At 44.6% G+C, this 15,625-nt stretch overlaps 1 protein-coding gene across 1 annotated transcript in view; it reads right to left on the bottom strand.

Annotated features, from left to right (window-relative positions):
* Nucleotides 1-15,625, bottom strand: part of NUP210L (nucleoporin 210 like) — a gene marked incomplete at its 5' end in the record, with an annotated part of 68,126 nt that overhangs the window by 20,080 nt on the left and 32,421 nt on the right. The window contains 4 exons of the mRNA XM_017857472.1: nucleotides 980-1,106; nucleotides 8,510-8,646; nucleotides 12,893-13,110; nucleotides 14,186-14,361. Of these exons, the coding sequence (XP_017712961.1) occupies nucleotides 980-1,106; nucleotides 8,510-8,646; nucleotides 12,893-13,110; nucleotides 14,186-14,361 (658 nt within the window). The remainder of the gene's footprint in view (nucleotides 1-979; nucleotides 1,107-8,509; nucleotides 8,647-12,892; nucleotides 13,111-14,185; nucleotides 14,362-15,625) is intronic.

Raw genomic sequence — 15,625 nt, forward strand, 5'->3', positions numbered from 1 at the left:
TTTTTTTTTTTTTTGAGATGGAGTCTTGCTCTATCGCCCAGGCTAGGGTGCAGTGGCGTGATCTCAGCTCACTGCAACCTCTGTCTCCCGGGTTCAAGCAATTCTCCTGCCTCAGCCTCCCGAGTAGCTGGGATTACAGGCACCCACCACTGCACCTGGCTAATTTTTGTATTTTTAGTAGAGACAGAGTTTCACCATCTTACCAAGCTAGTCTCGAACTCCTGACCTTGTGATCCACCCGCCTCAGCTTCCCAAAGTGCTGGTATTACAGGTGTGAGCCACCGCGCCTGGCCATCTATTTTTTTTTTTTTTTGAGAAATGGGGTCTTGCTCTGTTGCCCAGGCTGGTCTCAAACTCCTGGCCTCAAGCAATCCTCCCACCACAGCGTCCTAAATAATTGGGATTACAGTCGTGAGCCACCATGCCAGAGTCCTAAAATTACCTTAAGTGTTTTTTTTTTTTTTGAGATGGAGTCTTACTCTGTCGCCCAGGCCGGAGTCCGGTGGTGCAATCTTGGCTCACTCTAACCTCTGCTTCCTGGGTTCAAGCGATTCTCTTGCCTCCGACTCCAAGTAGCTGGGATTATAGGTGCACACCACCACACCCAGGTAGTTTTTGTATTTTTAGTAGAGACGGGGTTTCACCATGTTGGTCAGGCTGGTCTTGAACTCCCGACCTCAGGTGATCTGCCTGCCTCGGCCTCCCAAAGTGCTGGGATTACAGGTGTAAGCCACCATGCCCAGCCTAAAATTTGTATTTTTAAAACTAGAAAGACAATAGTGACTAGGATGAGCCTATTTTAAAACCTTAGTCTTGTCATAATTTCTGAGATCTCATAGAGCTCTATGATTTATTTGTCAAGATGGAGTCAGTTTTGAAATAAAAAGAAAATCTGGATTACTAATCCAAAGGGATAAATGAATTGAGGGAAAATGAGAAAGATAGGAACAATCACTGAAACCATAAAGAGATTCCTGACCTTTAAGATTGACACCATTTCTGCCAGTGGTGATGAAGAGCTTAAATACAGTTGAATTGAGGGTATTGGTGAGATAAGTCTTGAGGTCATAACTGAGCATTAATCTTGATGATGCATTGACCACCACCTGTCAGCAAATCAAAGGAAAATCTGCACCTAAGTTCCTAGAGAATCTGATTCCTTCCAGATCCACCCTCATAACTTATTTAACCAAAAGTATCTGTTTCACACAAGTACAAATTGCCCATCTCATGACCACATAATTGAGAACAACAAAATCTGTTTGCCTTTGAAAACAAAATAACTTTTTTTGTTTTTGAGTCAGGGTCTTGCTGTGTCACCCAGGCTGGAGTGCAATGGCCTGATCATGGCTGACTGAAGCCTCAAATTCCTAGGCTCAAGCAATCCTCCTGCCTCAGCCTCTAGAGAAGCTGGGACTACAGGTATGTGTCACCATGCCTAGCCAAAAAACGACGGGGTCTTGGCTGGGCACAGTGGCTCACGTCTATAATCCCAGCACTTTGGGAGGCCAAGGTGGATGGATCACGAGGTCAGTAGATCAAGACCATCCTGGCTAACACGGTGAAACTCCGTCTTTACTACAAAATACAAAAAATTAGCCGGGCCTGGTGGCGGGTGCCTGTAATCCCAGTTACTCAGGAGGCTGAGGCAGGAGAATGGCGTGAACCCAGGAGGCGGAGCTTGCAGTGAGTGGAGATGGCACCACTGCACTCCAGCCTGGGCGACAGAATGAGACTCCAAAAAAAAAAAAAAAGACGGGGTCCCACTATGTTGTCCTGGGTGTTCTCGAACTCCTGGCCTCAAGCCATCCTTCCACCTTGGCCTCCCAAAGTGCTGAGATTACAGGCATAAGCTACCATGCCCAGCCCCAAAATAACATTTTTTCCAGAAGGAAGTCTTGGGTCCAATTATTCCTTCAGACATATCTTCCCTTTGTATGACTCCCTATTAAAATGCCTTTGAGGCCAGGTGTGGTGGCTCATGCCTGTAATCCCAGCACTCTGGGAGGCTGAGGCGGGTGGATCACTTGAGGTCAGGAATTTGAGACCAGCCTGGCCAGCATGGCAAAATCCTGCCTCTACTAAAAATACAAAAATTAGCCACGCATGTTGGAACGTGCCTGTAATCCCAGCTACTAGGGAGGCTGAGGCAGGAGAATCACTTGAATTCGGGAGATGGAGTCTGCAGTGAGCCGAGATTGTGCCATTGCACTCCAGCCTGGGTGACAGAGTGAGACTCCATCTCAAAAAACAAACAAACAAACACACACACAAACATAAAACAACTGTAACTGTAGGACATTTTCTCTTTCTCTCTGGTTGCATATAATCTCAATCTTTTCTGAAACTTCAAAGTACATTTTTTTTTCTCAAGAATACTTGTAGTGTTCTGCCTTATATTGTAAGTTTTTGTTTGTTTGTTTGTTTGTTTTTGAGATGGAGTCTTGCTCTGTCACCCAGGCAATCTCAGCTCACTGCAGCCTCTGCCTCCCGGGTTCCAGCAGTTCTCCTGCTTCAGCCTCCCAAGTAGCTGGGATTACAGGCATGTGCCACCATGCCTGGCTGATTTTTTGTATCTTTAGTAGAAACAGGATTTCACCATGTTGGCCAGGCTGGTCTCAAACTCCTGACCTCAAGTGATCCACTGACTTCGGCCTCTAAAAGTGCTGGGATTACAGGTATGAGCCACCATGCCCAGCCCTTAATATTTTAAATTTAAATGCAATATACTCTATGTTCTCCTTAGTATTATCACAGGTTTTTAAAATTCAAGAACCTTAAGACCCAAATTAGTTACATTAATAGTTTAATAAAGAAAGGACTTTTGTCTTTTTCATATTTGTATTTCTGGAGGCCAGCACAATGCCTGACACTTAATAGGCTTCAATGAGTATCTGCTAATTAGTGAATAATTAAATGAGGATTCTACAAAGTACACAAACTAGAATAGGAGTAACCTTTTGACTTCCCTGTAGCATCTAACACCACAACCATTTCCTCCTTTGCCTTCTATGACACTCTTTCTCTTTGCTTTTCTAGTTCCTAATCCCTTCTCAGTCTCTTTTTCTAGTACTCGTTTCATGCTACCTCTGTCCTTGAACCTCTTATCTGCTCATAATACAAGTTCTTTTTGGATGTTATCCAAATTTTCCCTCTCTACCCTTATTTATTTTGTATTGAAGTTACCCTGATTTATTCATTAGTCTTCAAACACAACATGTACTTTTACTTGCCTTTTGTAATTATTTGTGCCATATATGTAATTGTTTATGTCACCACTAGACTATGAGCTCCTTAAAAGAAGGTACCAGATACGATGTGGACACATATTGAGTAATTTACTCATCTATAAATTTGGGGCCAGGTGCAGTGACTCACATCTGTAATCCCAGCACTTTGGGAGGCTGAGGCAGGCAGCTCATTTGAGGCCAGGAGTTTGACACCAGCCTGGCCAACATGGCAAAACCCTGTCTCTACTAAAAATACAAAAATTAGCTGCGTGTGGTGGCTCATACCTGTAGTCCCAGTTACTTGGGAGGCTGAGGCATGAGAATTGCTTGAACCTGGAAGGTGGAGATTACAGTGACCAGAGATTGTGCCATTGTACTCCAGCCTGGGCAACAGAGTGAGATTCGGTTATAAAAATAAATAAATACATAAAATAAAACAAAGTTGGGATAAGGGATAATACTTTTTTTTTTTTTTTTTTTTTTTTTTTTTTGAGACAAGAGTCTCACTCTGTTGCCCAGGCTTGGGAGTGCAGTGGCCGGATCTCAGCTCACTGCAGCTCTGCCTCCTGGGTTTACACCATTCTCCCTCCCTCAGCCTCCCGAGTAGCTGGGACTACAAGGCGCCCCGCCACCACACCCGGCTTAGTTTTTTTGTATTTTTTTATTTTTTTATTATTTTTTTTTTTTTATTTTTTATTTTTTTATTTTTTTATTTTTTTTTGAGACGGAGTCTCGCTCTGTCACCCCAAGCTGGAGTGCACTGGCCAGAATCTCAAGCTCACTGCAAGCTCCGCCTCTGGGTTCACGCCATTCTCCTGCCTCAGCCTCCCCGAGTAGTGGACTTACAGGCTCCCGCCACCTCGCCCGGCTAGTTTTTGTATTTTTTTTAGTAGAGACGGGGTTTCAGTCACCGTGTTAGTCAGGATGGTCTCGATCTCCTGACCTTGTGATCCGCCCGCCTCGGCCTCCCAAAGTGCTGGGATTACAGGCTTGAGCCACCGCGCCCGGCCTTTGTATTTTTTTTAGTAGAGATGGGGTTTCACCGTGTTAGCCAGGATGGTCTCGATCTCCTGACCTCGTGATCCGCCCGTCTCGGCCTCCCAAAGTGCTGGGATTAAAGGCTTGAGCCACCGCGCCTGGCTGATAATACTTTTTTTTTTTTTCAACTTTTATTTTAAGTTCCAGGTTACATGTGCAGGATGTGCAGGTTTGTTACATAGGTTAATGTGTGCCATGGCGGTTTGCTGCATAGATCAACCTATCACCCAGGTATTAAGCCCAGCATCCATTAGTTATTCTTCCTGATGCTCTCCCTCCCTCCATGCCCCCCATATTTACTTTGCAGAGTTAAAAGTGATACGATTAAAAGTGATAGGTGTACTGGATGTTAAAAAAAAAAAAAAAAAAAAGACTGGGCTAGATGTGGTGGTACACACCTGTAATCCCAGCACTTTAGGAGGCTGAGGCAGATAGAACACTTGAGTCCAGGAGTTTGAGACCAGCCTGGGCAACAGGGTGAAACCCCATCTATCCAAAAATACAAAAAATTGGTTGGGCACAGTGGCTCATGCCTGTAATCCCAGCACTTTGGGAGGCTGAGGTGGGCAGGTCACTTGAGGTCAGGAGTTCAAGACAAGCCTGGCCAACATGGTGAAACCCTGTCTCTACTAAAATACAAAACTTAGCTGGGTATGGTGGCAGGTGCCTGTAATCCCTGCTACTTGGGAGTCTGAGGTAGGAGAATTGCTTGAATCCAGGAGGCGAAGGTTGCAGTGAGCCAAGATTCAGCCACTGCATTCCAGCTTGGGCGGCAGAGACTCTGTCTCAAAACACAAACACACACACGCACCCCCCCGCAAAATTAGCCAAGTGTGGTGGTGTGCACCTGTGGTCCCAGTTACTTGGGAGACTGAGGTGGGAGGATCTCTTGAGCCTAGGAGGTGGAGGTTGCAGTGATCCGAGATAACACCACTGCACTCCAGCCTGGGCAACAGAGCAAGACCCTGTCTCAAAAAAAAAAAAAAAAATAGATGGTCAGGCGCAGTGGCTCATGTCTATAATCCTAGCACTTTGGGAGGCTGAGGCAGAAAGATCACCTGAATCCAGGAGTTTGAGACCAGACTGGACAACATAGGGGGACCCTGTCTCTGCAAAAAAATAAATATAATTAGCCAGGTATGCTGGCACACGCTTGTGGTCCTGCTACTTTGGAGGCTGAGGCAGGAGGATGGCTTGAATCCAGGAGTTTGAGGCTGCAGTGAGCCATGATTGCATCATTGTACTGCAGCCCGGGCAACAGTGAGACACTATCTCTTAAAAAAAAAAAAAGAAGATGAGAAGCACCAAGCCCATAGTAGATACACAAAAAGTTATAGCTACCATGCTTGAGGAATGAAAAAAGAGGAACAAAGAAGTGCTTTGGGCAAAGAGGAAGGAGACATTACATGTATTTAAGAGGGGAATAGAAAATATTTTTTTTGTTTGTTTTTGAGTCAGAGTCTCGCTCTGTCGCCCAGGCTGGAGTGCAGTGGTGCAGTCTCGGCTCACTACAAGCTCTGCCTCCTGGGTTCACACCATTCTCCTGCCTCAGCCTCCTGAGTAGCTGGGACTACAGGCGCCCACCACCACGCCCGGCTAATTTTTTGTATTTTTAGTAGAGATGGGGTTTCACCGTGTTAGCCAGGATGGTCTCGATCTACTGACCTCGTGATCTGCCCACCTCGGCCTCCCAAAGTGCTGGGATTACAGGCGTGAGCCACCTCGCCTGGCCGAAAATATTTAATTAAAAAAAAAATTCCTTTACTTGTTTACCTATCTCACCTACTGAAGAATATTACTCCCTCCAGCAATCTTCTGACTTAGATCAAATTTCGTTTCCACTGAATCATTCCCAATTCACTATTTCTCTTATTAAAAAAAAAATCCACAAAACAAACTCTTAACCCCAACTCCTTAAAAGAGCTTTCTATATTTGCTGTCTCCAAGTCTTTTTCTCCAATTCTCCAATCAAACATTCATTCATGTCACTCTGTTTGGGCGCAGTGGCTCATGCTTGTAATCCCAGCACTTTGGGAGGCCGAGGCAGGCCTATCACTTGGGCTCAGGAGTTCAAGACCAGCCTGGGCAACATGGTGAAACCCCATCTCTACCAAAAATATAAAACAAAACAAAACAAAAAAATTAGTTGGGCATGGTGGCATGTACCTGTAGTCCCAGTTACTAGGGAGGCTGTGGTGGGAGGATAGCTTGAGCCTAGGAAGCAGAGGTTACAGTGAGCTGAGATCACATCACTGCATTCCAGCCTGGGCAACAGGGCAAGACTCCATCTCAAAAAAAAAAAAAAAAAAGCCTGGGTGCAGCGGCAGCTCATGCATATAATCTCAGCAATTTGGGAGGACAAGGCAGGCAGATCACATGAGGCCAGGAGTTTGAGACCAGCCTGGCCAACATGGGGAAACCCTGTCTCTACTAAAAATACAAAAATTAGCCAGGGGTAGTGGCACGTGCCTGTAATCCCAGCTATTCAGGAGGCTGAGGCACGAGAACTGCTTGAACTGGGGAGGCAGATGTTGTAGTGAGCCAAGATTAAGCCATTGTACTCCAGCCTGGGCGACAGAGCAAGATTCTGTCTCAAAAAAAAAAAAAAAAAAAAAGTGCTCAGGTTACTCCGCTGAAGCTGCTCAACAAAGTCACTAGCACCAGTCTCCATACTGCAAAAACCATCAGTCATTTCTCAATTTTCAGCTTAACCCATTAATAGTAATGATGGTTGATCACTCCCTCTTTCCTTGAAATACTTTGTTCACTTGCCTTCCAGGATACCCATATCTCTAGATTTTCCTCCCATTTCACTGGTTGTTTCTTTTTTTTCTTTTTTTTTTTTTTTTGAGACGGAGTCTCACTCTGTTGCCCCGGCTGGAGTGCAGTGGCGTGATCTTGGCTCACTGCAACGTCCGCCTCCTGGGTTCAAGCGATTCTTCTACCTCAGCCTCCTGAGTAGCTGGGGTTGCAGGTGTGCGCCACCATGCCCAGCTAATTTTTGTATTTTTAGTAGAGATGGGGTTTCACCATGTTGGTCAGGCTGGGTCTCGAACTTCTGACCTTGTGATCTGCCTGCCTTGGCCTCCCGAGGTGCTGGGATCACAGGCTCGAGCCATGGCGCCCAGCCTGGTTGTTTCTTATAAGTCTTTCTTATTGGTTCTTCTCTCAGAGCTCCCTTTTTCCCTTTTGTTTCTTTCTTTTTCCATTTGCCACTAATCAAAAGGCAATCAGAACTCTTAAGATTGAAGTGCTCCCAGAACGTAGTACTTAGATCTTTTTTCTATATATATATATTTTTTTGAGACCAACTCTCACTCTGTTGCCCAGGCGGGAGTGCAGTGGCTTGATGTTAGCTCACTGCAACCTTCACCTCCCAGGTTCAAGCGATTCTCGTGCCTCAGCCTCCTGAGTAGCTGGGACTACAGGCGGGAGCCATCAGGTCCGGCTAATTTTTGTATTTTTAGTAGAGACAGGGTTTCACCATGTTGGCCAGGCTGGTCTCGAACTCCTGACCTCAGGTTATCCTCCCGCTTTGGCCTCCCAAAGTGCTGGGATTACAGATGTGAGCCACCACACCTGGCCTTCTTTCTATTTTACGCTCATTCTTTTGGTGATCTAATGGCCTTAAATATCTCTATTCCAAAGAGTCCCAGACTTTTATATGCAGCTACCTCAACATATCCAGTTGACATTTAAGAGACATATCCAATTTTACATATCCAAAGCTGACTGTTTTTCCCTCCAAAACTGTTCCAACTACAGTTTTCCCCATTTCAGTTGACGGTAATGCTGTCCTTTCAGCTGTTCAACCAAAAACCTGAATCATTCTGGATTTTCTTATGTTCTAGATATAATCTGTGAGGAAACTCTATTGGCTCTACCTATAAAATATACCTAGAATCTGGTCAACTTCTTACTACCTCCTCTGTCACCACCCTGATCTGCCAACATATGTCACCTGGATTACTGCAGTAGACTCCCAGATGGTCTTTCTACCCTGGCGTCTACTATCTAGTGCCAACCAGTACCCACAGTGATCTCTTAAAACGTAAGTAGTCATTCTGCTGGTTAAGAACCCTAAGCACTGTTTAGCTTTGTGTTCCAATAATGTTTGCTGGCTGGCTTCATATCTGTTTTATGAGTGTATTTCCTTTCCTATGATGTATTTTCTCTATGCATATCCTCATATGTGGCACTAGTCACCATAGTCTCTTAAACTCTGATACAGTTATGTTTACCTCTCGATATGTTTTCACTACTCCTGGGATGTCATGAAAAATCATTGCAGTCCCTGGACTCCTGGCCACTCCTACTCCAGTGACAATGTCTGTCTGTAGAATATTGTCGGCAGAAATCATCCATATCCCAGGTTCACCTAGGAAAAGACAAGAGAAAGCACTCGGCTGCAGCCTTTGATATAAATCACTCTAGACTTATTCATACTACAAATCAGTAAACTTTTCAAGCATGCAGATATCTCTTCCCAGGAGAAACGGCCAGCTTTGAAGATAACTGTTTTCTCAGTGTCAGGTTCCTCTTCATATATCATACCAACAAAATAAAGAATCGTAAGAAGAGCTACTTAGTTGGAGAATGTAACTGTTCTCTTTAGGAAAAAGAAAAGCTCTTTTTACATACAGGGATAACTTTCTGAATAAATTTTGTTTAGATGCTGCTAAGGACAAATTTGCTTTGAGCTACTGTTTGATGACAGCAAGAAGACTGAAAAAAGGGACTACTGGAAAGAGAAAGGATTTATTTATTTTGGCTTAAGTCTAAAGATGGCCAAGGAATGCTAAAAACTGGGTTAGAGTTTGTACTTAGCCTGCAGGACTACTGATCCTGGCATATGGCCCTTTCCTTCATCATATGATGAAGCCTCCCAAAATTCCAGATTGGAAGACTATAGGACAATCCTGTCAACATCTAGCTAAAAAGAGTAAAAAATAGGTCGGGCGCTGTGGCTCACGTCTGTAATACCAGTACTTTGGGAGGCCGAGGCTTGAAGATCACCTGAGGTCAGGAGTTCGAGACCAGCCTGACCAACATGGTAAAACCCCCATCCTACTAAAAATAACAAAAATTAGCCAGGCGTGGTGGCACATGCCTCTAGTTTCAGCTACCTGAGAGGCTGAGGCAGGAGAACCACTTGAACCCAGAAGGCGGAGGTTGCAGTGAGCCGAGATCACACCATTGCACTCCAGCCTGGGTGATAAGAGTGAAACTCCGTCTCAAAAAAACAAACAAACAAAAAAAGAGAGAGTAAAAAATACTCTGCTTCATTGACAAGGGATTTATAATCAGGGGATTGTAACTCTCATTGTCAACCTTAAAGTAGGTTTAGCTCATTGGTCCTGGATTGCATGTTGGTAGTGGTTGTTTGCAAATCAGCTGTTACAGCATTGGGGGATTCAGCTGTATAGAGCCCCTTTGTATCAAGGTCCAAAACACGTAGTTAATGCTAAAGTCAGGTCCAACATTTACATCACTTTACCTAAACATATGTATCCATAGTTACCAGAAGAGGCTGCAAAGCCAAAGCCATATATTACCACAAGCAAGTCTTACTTGGATGTATATATCCAGGCAGTGTACACCACTTTGGGATATGGTATTTGGAAACCCAAAGAATTCACTCATTTCCTAACCAAAAACTGATTTCCTTTTTTTTTGAGAGACAGCCTGTCATTCAGGCTGGAGTGCAGTGGCGTGATTATAGCTTACTGCAGCCTTGATCTCCTGGGCTCAAGCAATCTTCCCACCTCAGCCTCCCAATAGTTGGGACCAAAGGCATATGCCACCACACTGGGCTAATTTTATTATTATTATTATTATTATTATTATTTTTGAGACAGAGTCTTGCTCTGTCACCCAGGCTGGAGTGCAGTGGCGCATTCTCAGCTCACTGCAACCTCCATCCCAGGCTCAAGTGATTCTCCTGTCTCAGCCTTCCGAGTAGCTGGGATTACAGGCGTCTGCCACCACACTCAGCTGATTTTTGTATTTTTAGTAGAGGCAGGGTTTCACCATGTTGGCCAGGCTGGTCTTGAGCTCCTGATCTCAAGTGATCTCCCACCTCGGCCTCACAAAGTGCTGGGATTACAGGCGTGAGCCACCGTGCCCAGCCCTAAAATTTTTTTTGTAGAGACAGGGTTTCACTGTGTTTCCCAGGCTGGTCTTGAACTTCTGGGCTCAAGTGATCCTCCTGCCTCAGTTTCCTAAAGTGCTGGGATTATAGGCATGAGCTACTGCACGTGGCCCTAAAGACTGGTTTTCTATGGTTTTATTTTATTTTATTATTTTTATTTATTTATTCACTTTGAGAAGGAGTCTCACTCTGTCGCCCAGGCTGGAGTGTGTGGTGCAATCTTGGTTCACTGCAAGCTCTGCCTCCTGGGTTCACACATCCTCCTGCCTCAGCCTCCTGAGTAGCTGGGACTACAGGTACCTGCCACCATGCCCAGCTACTTTTTTTTTTTTTTTTGTATTTTTAGTAGAGACGGGGTTTCACCGTGTAAGCCAGGATGGTCTCGATCTCCTGACCTCGTGAGTCTCCTGCCTCGGCCTCTGAAAGTGCTGGGATTACAAGCGTGAGCCACTGTGCCTGGCCCTTTATTATTATTATTATTATTATGAGACGGAGTCTCACGCTATCACCCAGGCTGGAGTGAAGTGGCGTGATCTTGGCACACTGCAACCTCTGCCTCCCAGGTTCAAGCAATTATCCTGCCTCAGCCTCCCAAGTAGCTGGGACTACAGGCACGTGCCACCATGCTCGGCTAATTTTTGTATTTTTAGTAGAGACGGGGTTTCACCATGCTGGCCAGGATGGTCTTGAACTCCTGACCTGTGATCTGCCTGCTTCAGCCTCCCAAAGTGCTGGGGTTACAGATGTAAGCCACCACACCCAGCCTTAATTTTTGTATTTTTAATAGAAACAGGGTTTCACCATGTTGGCCAGGCTGGTCTTGAACTCCTGACCGCAGGTGGTCTGCCTGCCTTGGCCTCCCAAATGATTTTCTATGATTTTGTTTATTTATTTTGAGACGAAGTCTCACTCTGTTGCCAGGCTGGAGTGCAGTGGCATGATCTGGGCTCACTGCAACCTCCACCTCCCAGGTTCAAGAGATTCTCCTGCCTCAGCCTCCCGAGTAGCTGGGACTACAGGCATGTGCTACCACACCCAGCTAATTTTTGTATTTTTTTTTGTCTTTTTTTTTTTTTTTTCCTTTTTGTGGAGAACGGGGTCTCGCTGTATTACCCAGGCAGGTCTCGAACTCCTGGGCTCAAGCTATCCTCCCGCCTCTGCCTCCCTGAGAGCTGGGATTACAGGTGTGAGCCACCGCGCCTGGCCAATTTTTGTATTTTTAGTAGAGATGGGGTTTCACCATGTTGGCCAGGATGGTCTCGATCTCTTGACTTCATGATCTGGCTGCCTCGGCCTCCCAAAGTGCTGGGATTACAGGCATGGGCCACTGCGCCTGGCTTATGATTTCATTTTTAACTCAGTACTTAGGACAGAAATGCTTTGTTTTCAAGAGTATAGTTGGCCAGGGGCCAACCCTTTGTATAAAAATACAAAAATTAGCCAGNTGTGAGCCACCGCGCCTGGCCAATTTTGTATTTTAGTAGAGATGGGGTTTCACCATGTTGGCCAGGATGGTCTCGATCTCTTGACTTCATGATCTGGCTGCCTCGGCCTCCCAAAGTGCTGGGATTACAGGCATGGGCCACTGCGCCTGGCTTATGATTTCATTTTAACTCAGTACTTAGGACAGAAATGCTTTGTTTTCAAGAGTATAGTTGGCCAGGGGCCAACCCTTTGTATAAAAATACAAAAATTAGCCAGGCGTGGTAGTGTGTGCCTGTAGTCCCAGCTACTCAGGAAGCTAAGGCAGTAGAATCACTTGAACCCAGGAGTCAAGAGGTCGCAGTGAGCTGAGATCGTGCCACTGCACTCCAGCCTGAATGACAGAGTGAGACTCTGTCTCAAAAAAAAAAAAAAAGTATAGTTTATCTGGGTACAAGAAAAAACCTTATTACAATGATGATATGTTAGGACTTAGACCTTCAAATGTGCCTCACAAAATAGCATACACACTAGTTCTTAGAACTAAAGCCTTATTGCCTTTTCCTTCCCGTTATCCTTTACTGTCCTTCAATCTAGTAATTACCCTCCTTCAAAGCTGGGAATGGAGGAAAAGACACAGTACCCTGCACTATCTACAGGATATAAAATGGAGCTATGTATTCAATAGACTCTTGATAAATATTACTGGCTGGCTTCTAATTGGCTGCCTACTGAGTGAAACAGGCATTAATCTAAAAATTATCAGTTAACATTACAAATAATAAAATACTCAAAAGTATTTTCTTTCTCAGGCCCTGAGATTTTAGATAATTTGGAAAAAAATATTCTAGGTGATTAATTGCTTTCTTGAACTTCTGGCCTTAAGTGACCTCTCCAGCTTGACCTCCCAAAGGGCTGAGATTATGGGTATAAACCACCACACCAGTTCAAGGGATTAATAACTGCTTTTTTTTGTTGTTGTTGTTAAATAACTGCTTTTTAATCTTCACAACTATCAGTTGTAAGGTTGAGAAAGGGAATGTATATATACCATGCTGGCTGACAAGCTGAGTACTGAAGCAGATGACATCTCCAACAAAGGTAAGCTTGGTGTCTGGCTCAATGGCATGCTCTACAGCAACAGGAATATAATCTGCCATGCCTGGATGTCTCCGGTCCCAAAGCCCCACAAGTGTCAGCCCTCTGTTCACAGCCTGGGCCATGTAAGTATAGTTCTTATGCCCTGGTCCAATAAGCAGCAAGTCATCTCTGCAAGTAGACATTAAAGGTAGAAATCTTTCAAAAGAGAAGATAATAGTTAGAAAATAGTTCTGGGGAACACCCTATCACATTTTATATTAAACAGCTGAAAAGTTCAGAAGGCATTCCACAATAAAGAGTGAGTAAGTAGGCCGGGCATGGTGGCTCACGCCTGTAATCCCAGCATTTTGGGAGGCTGAGGCAGGTGAATCACAAGGTCAGGAGATTGAGACCATCCTGGCTAACACAGTGAAACCCCATCTCTACTAAAAAATACAAAAAATTAGCCGGGCATGGTGGCAAGTGGCAGCTACTCGGGAGGCTGAGGCAGGAGAATGGCGTGAACCCGGGAAGCAGAGCTTGCAGTGAGCCGAGATCATGCCACTGCACTCCATATTGGGAGACAGAGTGAGACTCCATCTCAAAAGAAAAAAGAGTAAGTAAGTATGGGCCAAGGATTAGTCTATTACCTTCACATGTATAGTGGCCAGGAAGCCTTTTATTTTTTTTCCCGTAAAGCCTTTTGATAATAATACTCTAATTAGCTCCCTATGGATCTTTTAGTGAATTAGAACTTGACAGATTTAAGATATCCTGAAATTTTTCTTAAGTGACAACTAATACCATTATCTAAGTCTAGTCTTTTTTTTTTCTTTTTTAAGACAGAGTCTTAATTGGTCACACAGGCTGGGGTGCAATAGCACAATCTCTGCTCACTGCAACCTCTGCCTCCTGGGCTCAAGTGATCCTCCTACCTCGGCCTCCCTAGTAGCTGGGACTACAGGCACACACTACCACACCCAGCTAATTTTTGTATTTTTGTAGGGATGGGGTTTCACCATGTTGTCCAGGCTGGTCTTGAACTCCTGGGCCCAAGTGATCCTCTCTGCTCAGCCTCCCAAAGTGCTGGGATTACAGGTGTGAGTCACCCACCTGGCCTCGCTTAAAAATTTTTTTTTAACAAAAGAAAGATCAAATTCCAAATTCAGAATGTGAGGGGAATTTACTGGAGCTGCTATATAATACTAGCCTAATCTGCAAGATTTCTACCATAGTGTCAATACCATTTCTTTGACTTCCATACCTGTTCAGAGCCAGATAAAGCTGGGTATTGTGTGTGTGGAATTTCTCTCCGATACTATTATAAAACTGAACAGTGAAGGTGAGAGACATGCCCAGGGGAAATGCTGACAGGGTCCTTCCTTGGGCTGTGTATAGCTTGGGTTGGCTGCTCACTTGCAGGTATGTCACTGGTGCTACCTGTGGGAAACAAAACCTACTGGTACAGAAAAAGATGCACTGGAGAAGTGCTGTAACCATATTCTGAGACTTATAATCAATGATAAAGAGTGATGTTTCTCTTCCATAGGAAATAGTTAGCTTTTGATGTGAGATGACTTAAGTCAGAGTGAAAAGAAATATGACAGCATAGCAGCATAGGAAATTCTTTTTTTTTTTTACTTTTTGTTTTTTGAGACAGAATCTCACTCTGTCACCCAGGCTGGAGTGCAGTGACATGATTCTGACTCACTACAACCTCTACCTCCCGGGTTCAAGCAATTCTCCTGCCTCAGCCTCCCAGGTAGCTGTGATTACAGGCATCTGCCACCATGCCTGGTTAATTTTTGTATTTTTTGTAGAGACAGGGTTTTACCATATTGGCCAGGCTGGTCTCAAACTCCTGATCTTAAGCAGTCTGTACACCTTGGCCTCCCAAAGTGCTGGGATTACAGGCGTGAGCCACTGTGCCCGGCTTGAAATGGGTTTTTATTTATTTATTTTTTTGAGATGGAATTTCGCTCTGTTGCCCAGGCTGCAGTGCAGTGGCGCAATCTCAGCTAACTGCAACCTCAGCCTCCTGGGTTCAAGCAATTCTCTGCCTCAGCCTCCTGAGTAGCTGAGATTATAGGTGGCTGCCAAAACACCCAGCTAATTTTTTGTATTTTTAGTAGAGACGGGGTTTCACCATCTTGGCCAGGTTGGTCTTGAACTCCTGACCTTGTGATCTACCCGGCTCAGCTTCCCAAAGTGCTGGGATTACAGGTGTGAGCCACTGCGCCCAGCAGGGTTTTTAATTTTTAAAGCTGTGGGAATGTGAAGAGAAGCTGGAGCTTTATGAGGAAAGGACTTTAATTCATCCATTTCATGCAGAGTGCTCAATATTCATGGTTAAATAATCGATTACTTATCAGGAACACAATCTATATTGTGTTTTCACACTGTAAGAGAGCTGCGATACAGTAAGTGAAGTCTGGGTTTGAATCATAGCTTTATCATTTCCATAGCCTCATGTAACTTTTCTGGGTCTCAGGTTTCTTATCAGTTAACAGTTAGTTGGGGATTATAATGCCTATCTCATAGGGCTTTTGTGGTAGTTAAAAGAGATAATATACATACAATGACCAATATAGTATATAGTAGATATTTAATGTCTAAAAATTTTTTTTCATGTTAAAACTAACTTATCGGGCCGGGCGCGGTGGCTCAAGCCTGTAATCCCAGCACTTTGGGAGGCCGAGGCGGG

This window comes from Rhinopithecus bieti, unplaced genomic scaffold (assembly GCF_001698545.2).
Source record: "Rhinopithecus bieti isolate Rb0 unplaced genomic scaffold, ASM169854v2 scaffold_45389, whole genome shotgun sequence".
NCBI lineage: Eukaryota > Metazoa > Chordata > Mammalia > Primates > Cercopithecidae > Rhinopithecus > Rhinopithecus bieti.